The sequence below is a fragment of the Pecten maximus genome, chromosome 5 (assembly GCF_902652985.1).
Source record: "Pecten maximus chromosome 5, xPecMax1.1, whole genome shotgun sequence".
NCBI lineage: Eukaryota > Metazoa > Mollusca > Bivalvia > Pectinida > Pectinidae > Pecten > Pecten maximus.
This window is the reverse complement of record NC_047019.1, coordinates 4,502,468-4,513,120: the sequence shown is the minus strand read 5'-3', so window position 1 is coordinate 4,513,120 and position 10,653 is coordinate 4,502,468. Positions and strand designations below refer to the sequence as shown.

Here is a 10,653-nt window from a genome sequence, read left to right as displayed (position 1 = left end):
ATAAATTCAAGTCTATCCTTACTGTCATGGCTGTTTATACAAAACATTATCCAAGCCGCTACGCTGGAATATTTGCCGTAGTGGTTTTTTTTACTCTCCTCTCACCATGGCTTCTAAAATACTCACGAGCCCAACCTAGCGGAGAGAAAAGAAACCAAGGCAGGTAATCCAGTGTATCCAGGTTATTAGTGTCTTTGTTTTTTGATGTCGAAGATTTATCATTTTACTAATGAATCATTGCAATCGTTTTAAGTATACAGATTGAATCAAATATGAGTCTATTTGTATGACGTCATAACGACCGAGCTTTCGTTGAGATAATTGTTGATTAATAATTTGTAGAAATATCTCGACGATGCTCAAAGTATGATTGTGTTTATGATGACATCATCAGTATTGTTTTCGTCTGCTTGTTATATGAGAAGGCTTGTGTTATGTTAATGTAGGAGCACTATTGTTTGAGCCCTAGTTCATCCGAAAATAATCATTCGAAAAACTGTTCTCAAAACAAATCGATGGGATATAAATTCTCGCCAAAAATGAAATAAAAATACTCGTTTTCCTCCCGAAGACGGGCAACGAAGTTATTTGACTGATACAGTCAGGATATTAATTAGCTTTTGAAAGGAAAACAAAATCTAACTTGTACACGCAACCGCGAAAATAACTGCTCGACATGATGAAATGTTTTGCAGTATGTACATGTATTAAGGTGTCGTGGTTCAGTGACGACATCGCACATTTATATTTATTACAGCAATAGTATTTGTACATATAGAGCTTATGCTAACTCGTCGGTATTAAACCTATAGTTCTGTTGCAAATGTTGAATTTATTTGCATAATAAACTTTTGTTGATATAATTTCTTCGTTTACTTTTTTGTTCGTTGCTAATTGTTTAGGGCTAAAGAAAACAAAATGTGTCGTTCATGTAGATATCAGACTCATCGATCAAGTAAATATCATCAACGTATTATCAAACATAATCATATTCAAATTGTAACAACTTACCGATAATATTTATCAAGCAGCATATCTCGAAACCCACTGTTTATTTTTTTTATTTTTTTTTTTATTTTTTTTATTATTTTTTTTTTTTTGTCGATATGTTGTACGGAAATCACGTTATTCGGAAACGCAATGCGAGACAGTAGATATATTAAAATGGAAATGGTAATTTCACAATAGTTTTAAAATTCAATTAAACCCAGATTTGACCTAGATTTGTATTGCTGGTGTCGTCGATGAAGCACAGGACGCTTGTCCTCCCGGAACATCTGGTCTTATTACCTTTTTCCTTTTTCAATTGACACAAAGCCATTGACAAGGTCTTGGTTATATGCTAGAGCGTTGTTTTTTCCAGCTAAACCTCGTTGAACCGATATTTACTGGACAGACGAGATGGAAGTGCTGTTTGATGCCGTTTATCAGAATTTGTTGAAAGTGTTTCTGGGATTTTCCAATAAAGTTATTTAATTTGTCCTATCTGGAGAGCACAGTGTGATTATTTAATCATAGCAATGATTTGATATCACCATTTTTTAGAAAGGCGGATGCAAGCATGGTTTAGTAAATAACATTGAATCCAATCAAACTTGTCTATCGTGATTACTGCTGACTACACAATACGTCGGTACTTGGGACTTGCCTTAATGAAACAACAGAGAAGAGCAACATTCTTAGGAATCTAATTTAAAATCAATTAAATGTAGAATATGAAAAAAAACAACATAAATGAACATGGAAACTCTTGAAGAAGTATATGGAGAATAGAACCAGGTGATCCCCGGAAGGGATTTTTTGCTTCATCGACGACTTCCACCATACAAATCTAGATCAAACCCAGGAATTTTTTGTCAACTTTTCTTTCTATATATAGGCAAGATTTGTCAAAATTGTATCCGCTTGTATGCGGCTATTGTCTAATTTGGTCATGTTTTTGGAGACGACATCGGTACGCCCTATTGATCACAGCTGATTGTTGTTTCGTGACAACTTACAGTACTTGTACATGTAAGTACGTACTTGGTTATATAGATACGGGTGTGTGGTCCATTAATTTACTTATCACAGTTTTGTATGCATGAACGGTTTCCTTAAGGTGTTTCGAATGTCTATACAGAAAGTGTTATTGTCTGAAGAAATAAATATTTTAATGCTATGTTTCATCTCTTTTTGGTTACCAATGCAAACGTAAACAAAACTGTTGTCATGTACAGTTCTCGACGCTCCCTACCCGTGTCGGTTTGTGTTTCTCGGGAAGCTACGAAACGGGCCGGTATGTGCTGTCCTGGCTGTGGCTTGGCACAAGACACGTTATCCTGATAGCTCTAGGTGGCACTCGACGGGCCTCCCGTGTGTTATTCATTGAGGTAGTCACCAACTACTACAAGGAGGCCCCCTCGTCAAAATGACCCTGTCTTTTCAAGGGGCGATAAACCCAGCAAACAAACAAACATTTCACTCTCTGTGTATAAATATCTGACATCATGACAAAAATATTGTATGTGCTATACACGCGTCTATGCATAAATAGGCGGGAAATATTTTTACACAAATAAAAATTATACATTCGGATTTCTGTATAATTGTCGCCAAACGATCAGACGGTACATCACAAATTATCAAGGCATGCATAAACATCACTACAGGCGACGTACCCAAATACTGAAAGTATACATATTTTAGCGGTAATTTCATTTTAGAGATGGAATTATTTCACTAAATTTTGATTGTGCTCTAATGGTAGTTTATCCACATTGTTTGATATGGCAAGCATTGTCGATGCGCTGATCTCCATTGAGCTGGACCGTTTCAACTAGATTCATGCTAACATTTGAGCACGCTAAATCAAGTATATAATTGATTCGTTTAATTTTCTGTTACTTAACGGAGCCTATTCAATAATAAATGCTGCTAAGTAAAATGTTAAATATGTCACCAGTGTTTTAGGTTCAAGTTGGTTTCACTTATGTATACAGATCAATTCTGATTTCATCTCATAGTGAACCATTTAATAAAACAGAAGTAGTTTAAATGAAGTAAAATTAGTAAAATAACATAAATTTAAAGAATAAAAATTGTTAGTACAATTACATTATATTTAATCAACTATGATACTACGTATTGCAATTATGACAAAATTTGCGGAATTGGTATATCAATAAATATTTACTTTGATTATTTTATTAATGCCAATTTCCTTTAAATGTATTATTTTATATTGTGTTCAAAAATGAACAAAGGGAGATAATCCTTAACATTTAGGTTGCTTTAAGTACCATAAGTATCAAATTATTCATAAGCTATTTTTCGTAAATCAATAAATCAATTCAACAGTGAATTTATTTTATAAGAAGTCAAAACAGGGCTGAGACTCCGTCTATTATATTTAGTGCTATAGATTTCCACAAGACAGGTTTGCTTTCAAATTAATTAAGCGTCATCTATATTTACACAATACCTCAATGTGACATTAATTTTATCTAATGTTCATGAAAGGAATATACATGTAGATTGGTCTGTATCAAAGTCAAACTGGGGTCGCGGTGGCCGAGTGGTTAAGGTGTCCCGACACTTTATCACTAGCCCTCCACCTCTGGGTTGCGAGTTCGAAATCTACGTGGGGCAGTTGCCAGGTACTGTAGTTTTACTCCGGCTTTCCTCCACCTCCAAAACCTGCCACATCCTTAAATGACCCTGACTGTTAATACGACGTTAAACAAAAACAACCCAAATCAAAGTCAAACGCCTTACAGTCGGCCCTGTGACAGAGGACTGCACATTTTGGCATTGGTGTCACGTTAGGAATTAACAGGCTGTTGGTGGTACTGTCTGGATCAGCCTCCTGGTTTGTCTGTAAGCGTTTGGTAAATGTGACGATTTACCTTCGCAAGTAAAGTAATTGAGTTGGTACAAAACAAGTAATACTGTTGTAATAAATTGCATCATTTAAGTTCGCGGCAATCAAGTTTGTGATTTGCTTAACGATGACACCGCCGGTTACATGTACTTGTACGGATGGTGTGACGATCACAGGGAGGTTGAATTTTCATGCGTGGTTAAATCTCCCCGCATTCTTACTGACTTCATTTATAAATATTTATATTTCCACTTAATTCAGACTCAATGAACATACCACAGTTAACTCAAGTCATTTTCCAATGAACAATATCAAGTCCGGCGTAGGAATACATTTGTCAAGCTTGGACTATATTTTTTAAATTCCTTTTTAAAAGTGATCATATTTATATGAAATAAATTCCATTACACAAGTCCCTATTTGTCAAGGACAAAATATCATACAAAGATACTTAAAAAAAATTATATAAATATAAGGATTGAACAAAGTTATATTGAGGTGTATGGGGGTATAAACCTCAATACATGTAGGTCTTGAGACAAATTTATTATGAACTGCTTCGTACACCTCAACATAACTATATTCATTCCTTAAATGATATACAATTAGATAACTACCATGCATCACTTACTCGCACTGCTTGAACGATTTAAAGACAGCTTGCTAAGGTTTCGTCCTTATAAACGTAATTTAACTTGGTATTGGATATACATTGGTGTCTGTTTAAAAAAGGTAGTTGCTACTCCTGCTTAGCGCTCAGCATTTTGGGAGTGGGACGACTGGTTCGCCTGTTGTCAGTATGATGTGACCGGGTGGGGTGTCCTCCTGGGTGTCTTCGGCAGTATGCTTCAGTGAGATAGCACTATAAATCGGCAAAATTTCCAGAATATCACAAGGAGACTTAACACAAACATACTGCTCCTCCCAAAACACACATACGCACTCACCACATGCATGTCGCACGCAATGGGGACCGTCATTAAACGACCTTAGATGTTGATAGGACGTTAAACAGTAATAAACCAAACCAAACCAAACCAAACCAAAAGTCCCTGATGAATTCGAGCTAGCAGTAAATCCTGACTTTGGCTTTTTTTCATTTTTCCAGATCCCGACAAGCGTATAACTTTTCTTCAAATATCGTCCCACGGTCAGAAGGAAGTGATATAATATCCACAAACTATCCACATTACATAGATATTTGAATCCAAATATATATTGTGTTCCTAGGTAAGCAGCCAAAATGCATTCCATCGACCATAAGAAGGCGACGGTACATTATACAGTCTTTGTCTCCAGCGGGTAATTTATGCTTAGCTCAAAACCGAACAATAGTAAAAAAAAAAAAAAAAAAAAAAAATTGCTTTCACATACCTTCCTGTTCAGTAAGTTTTGTTTATCTCCGAACCTGGACGACAAGAGAAGATTAAACAACAACGATAGAAACATGACAGTCCATAAGAAACACAATCTTTTATTTACATAAACAGATCCATATATTTTGCAGCATCATATAGTATAGAACATTACAAAACCAACATTTGATTGTTGTTGTTCTTTTTTGGGGGGGGGGGGGGGGGGGGTATATTTTTTCATTTATTTCTTTACAGAATCTGCTCCATTAAAGTAAAATTTAATTGTTATATTACCACTTACGCAACTTTGTATAATATTTTATATATAAATCAATCCTCATTTTCAATGACATCGCAATCCCTTGAAAGTTGGTTACTGGTGGGAGGAATTACAACAGTTGGAACAGCCAATGATGACTCTTCACTTCAAGTTTGAACTCTCTTACGCGGTGACAAATAGCTCTGTATTTACGTGTGAAATAACAATAAATTACACAAACGTTTCGCGATTTTATGATTTCTATTTAATATCAGTAGTTTCTGTACTGTAACATTTCCATACACAAGTTCAAAGGTCAATATTTCCTTGCAGGAATGGTAACACATACATCTAGTATTGTTGAATAGTGTCAAGCTTGACAAGTGTAAATATAGATGATTTGTAAATCTTATGCGTTTTCATCGTTCATAACCATTTTTTTTATCGATCTATTCTAGCAGCAGCTTTTGCAAGTCAGCCGACAGATTATGATGTCACAAACATTATTCAAACACGCTCAATTAAAGCATGTGTCGGTGACAGATATTGCCATTAAACGTCTGAAGCTTTTGTTTGTAGCAGGAAAAGTTCTGCTGAAAATTCCAGGATATTGAAAGTTTTCATGTAGAAGAAAAGTAGAGTAGTCGTTCATTACGCTATAATTAATTTTTCTGTGTTTTCATGGTAAATACTCAAATGTGATTGGTCAAAAAATTCCTATCATTCTTCTATGAAAGAAATTCCGAGAATGGTGCAAAAAATGTGACGTCACAATACGACAATTGACGTTGCGTATTGATTTGAGAAAAATAATCCCATTTAAAACCAGTAAAATTGTATATAAAACATGTTTTAAATTAGAAAATCATTTAAAAAAATTAATTATAAGCGTTGATGTCAATTATTTTTTGGTTTCATCGGGGTATGAAACAAATTTTGTTTGCAAACTTCTGTAAGTAGCGGATTCTTACAGAAGTTTGCAAACAAAATTTGTTTCATACCCCGATGAAACTAAAAAAAATGACATCAATGCTTAAATGAAAAGGTCACTATTCCTTACACAGGCTCGCCAAAGGGCAGTAACTCTTTTTATCAACATGTACTGTCTGGTGTTGGAATAGCTTGAATAGAATATCCAATATGACTGGTATTGAACCAGACCACACTACGAATGGAAACCTTTCTTACACATTTAAGAATAATAATTTAATGAAAAGAATTGAATTTTTTTTTAAACTAATACAGTTTGTTTTTTTTAAAGAAAATGGAAGGGTGATCAAAAGAATATCAGTGATAATATGAACATTCGCAATTGCCTTAATGGTCACATTTTTATTATTTATTTATTCATTTATTTAATTTTATTAGACATTGTAGTTGATTTCTCCATTACCTCTATGTAAACACGACAACTACTATTCTAAAGATGCATCGAGACAAGAACACTTTAACTGTCTCATCCAATATCCTGTCTATCAAAGAAAAGATAATTTTATTTTACTACAGGTCCATATAAAATTATTCCAACTTCAATTAATTTGACCGTATAACATAACCTATACTCACAAATGTCATACATCCATTTTCTGTACTCATTTTGGACGTATTTTTGATACTATATACTCAGGCTAATCGTAACATCATACTCTACTGATACTAGATGCATTCCAATATTCTAAGCTTACAACAGGGCATCACCATACTCTGTACTTACACTAGGGCATCACCATACTCTGTACTTACACTGGGGCATCACCATACTCTGAACTTACACTGGGGCATCACCATACTCTGTACTTACACTGGGGCATCACCGTACTCTGTACTTACACTGGGGCATCACCATACTCTATACTTACACTGGGGCATCACCATACTCTGTACTTACAATGGGGCATCACCATACTCTATACTTACACTGGGGCACCACCATACTCTGTACTTATACTGGGGCATCACCATACTCTGTACTTATACTGGGGCATCACCATACTCTGTACTTACACTGGGGCATCACCGTACTCTGTACTTACACTGGGGCATCACCGTACTTTGAACTCACACAGGACGTATCAACATCCTAGAAGACTTCAGACCTATCCTATTCCTCGTAGGGAAATATCTCCAGTTTATAGAAAAGGACCTGGATCCATCTGCTCTATACACACCATTCAGAAAAACTAAATAGCAAGATCTAAACCACCAACCACCTCTGAAATAAGATGCACAGTTCACCGTTGAGCGAGTATCATTATCACTGTCAGGTGTAGAAAAATTGTAGTTGCTATGGTATTTTAAAGAGTTGTGAATATTTCCGCTAAATCCAGATATCTGCAAACGGTAGAAATCTTTCTCAGAGGAAACAGTGAAAATCTCATATTCGGCATATCCTTGTTGGCCAGATACCTGACCTAACTCTATACGAAGTGTATACGGTTGTGAGGAGGTCAACAAGTGTATATTCTCGTTTCCAATCCAGTATTCCCCGTGTGGTGTCCCAAAACCGTTTTTGTAGTCGTCCCATTTCAAATTAAAGTTCTGGCTCCCGTCAAATCGGTTTTGTAGGACAGTCCATCCTCCACCGGCAGATTCCATTTCACAGAATACTCTTTTCTTTAACTGTTGACTGATCTTAATATTGTAAACACCGGAAGGATTTCCTGCTGGCAGACTATGACAAGATTCAATATCAGTATTGATAAAGAACGATTTGCCAGGCTGGCTGTTGTAGGAAAGAAATCTACATGTCGATCGGTCAGAATCAAAATCAAACGCCTCACAGTCGGTCCTGTGACAGAGGACTGCACATTTAGGCATTGATGTTACATTAGGAATTAACAGGCTGTTTGTGGTACTGTCTGGATAAGTCTCCTGGTTTTTCTGTAAACGTCTGGTAAAGTGTGACGATTTACCTCCACAGACAAGGTAGGTCAGTAGGGGGAGGACAAGAGCTGTAGACATAAGAAGCTGCATTGTACTAAGGCGGCGAAAATGTCTATGAAGGATGATAGTCACGGTATCTCTTCTGTACAAAACAAAAATCACAGAATTCCTCACGTCTGCATAGTTGAACTTAGTTGTGGCAGTGGAACTTACTGATTTTGAAGAGTGACTGCTTGATGGAGATCACATAGTCCATATGAATAAATTATGAAGCACGATAAAATCTAATTAGTAGCATGCTAGGAGGATTAGAAGATGTCGATATCTCGCTAGCTACATATTTCTTCAGACTTACAGACTTACAGACTACAAGAGTAAATGATTGTTTTAGTTTTCCCTCACTGGTATATTACATACAAGAATAGACTAGTGGAAAAGCTCGTAGATCTTTTTCGGCATAGCCGTATAATATTCTTTTGGTCCCGGATATGACGCGACAGGTGGCGTTACTGGTCAAGATGAAGAATGTGATTGGTCAATGTAGCGGTAAAGGCAAAATGCAGATATGCAGTTAAAAAGCGAAACAAAATTAAGATTAAACGCAAGCTGAAAAAGTGGATGTATCTTTTCAAATGACACATTAATAAAATTATATTCCTGATTCAAATGCAGTCGTATTATCACCAAAAATGATTCAAATTGATATAATTTTGTTATCCGTGCTGAAACGCCTTAGTTCGTTGATTTATTTCACCAAGAATTTTACATTATTACTACCAGCATTAAAACTATGCCGTTTATCTTTTTTAAAGATATTTCTTGTTTATCGTAACCTTGAAAAATACTAACTGCAGTGTACTGCTCGGCTAGAGAAAACTTCTCTTTTACTCAAAATGCGGAGCGTAAGCCTAGGGGTCACGGACTCGATCCCTGGCGACGTCATTGAAACAAACACGATTTAGCATAAGTACTGTAACAATATTTATATGAAAGTGAGAACATGTACGATTAACTGCTTATATTTGGTACATATTCTGTTGATTTCTCTATGTATTTAAATTAATAACTTTTGATAAGTATATATCTCCGGGCAACAATTTCTGATAAAAGAATAGTTACTTGAATTAACAATCTACAACCTTGGTTTAGATTACTTTATTACGGTATGCAGGAAATTTATTGCGCTTCAGAAAAATGTTGGCCTTTAAAATGGCTAACCATGTTGCAGAATTTACCTTTTTTAGAGGCTTTAGATAACGATGTACAAAAATGTATGAAGAACTAAAAGTCCAAAGTGATGAGAGACTTCACTAAAGAGAAGTTTATTGTCGTAATAAAATGACCAAATATAAACAAGAAATATCTTTAAAAAAGATAAACGGCATAGTTTTAATGCTGGTGGTTATAATGTAAAACTGCTGTAAAAGTGCTATTGTTGTGCTACATGATGGACATGATGTTTCACACTGGATGAGGAGGATGATGCTAATTGTTAAAAGATGATGGCAGTAGTGTGCAGGATGATATATTACAATTATTGACTGTTAATGATGATATATGTATTTGGATTTGTTTGGTTTGTTTTTGTTTAACGTCCTATTAACAGCCAGTGTCATTTAAGGACGTGCCAGATTTTGGAGGTGGAGGAAAGCCGGAGTACCCGGAGAAAAACCACCGGCCTACGGCAACTGCCCAACGTAGGTTTCGAACTCGCAACCCAGAGTTGGAGGGCTAGTGTTAAAGTGCCGAAATGGAAATTATACGGCTATGCCGAAAAAGCTTTTTTTTTGTCTGTTTCGTACGAATATTGATGTTATGTCGTTTGTATATGCAATTCTGAACACTAACAACACATGATTTTACATTAGTAGGATTTTGTGCTCGTTCATGCCTCCAGTTTCACAATCACTTGGACTGAGATAGCGTAAATAACATAGAGATACCTCCAGATGCTGCAAACATTTGGGCAAAAATAACATCGTCCGCCTTTACAGATCTATTTATAGCTCCGACGAAAATATCTTACGTTAAGACTTTTCTGAAGAATTCGACTTTGTTTTTTAATAATACATGTACCTTTAATACCGTCAAAAAGGGACGTAGTTAATGCTAAAGTAGCTAAGGTGTAATTGGTTGACGGGAGTCCCCTTAAGTTTAAATTACTCGTAGTGTCAGAATGAATCAAAAGGTTGTTTTTTTCTGTAAACGTCTGGTAAGTTGTGACGATTAACCTTCACAGATAAAGCATATCAGTTTGGATAAAACAATAACTTTTGTTATAGTAAGCTGAATCC

General features: G+C 35.7%; 1 protein-coding gene across 1 annotated transcript; it reads right to left on the bottom strand.

Annotated features, from left to right (window-relative positions):
• Nucleotides 1-6,485: 6,485 nt before the first annotated feature.
• On the bottom strand, nt 6,486-8,495 carry LOC117328534 (angiopoietin-4-like). Its single transcript, XM_033886067.1, has one exon. It carries the CDS (start codon nt 8,447-8,449, stop codon nt 7,535-7,537), a length of 915 nt encoding a protein of 304 aa, XP_033741958.1. The 5' UTR covers nt 8,450-8,495; the 3' UTR covers nt 6,486-7,534.
• Between the last annotated feature and the right edge of the window lie 2,158 nt (nt 8,496-10,653).

Coding starts and splice junctions, on each gene's coding strand:
- LOC117328534 (XM_033886067.1), bottom strand. CDS start 8,449: ATGCAGCTTCTTATGTCTACAGCTCTTGTCCTCCCCCTACTGACCTAC.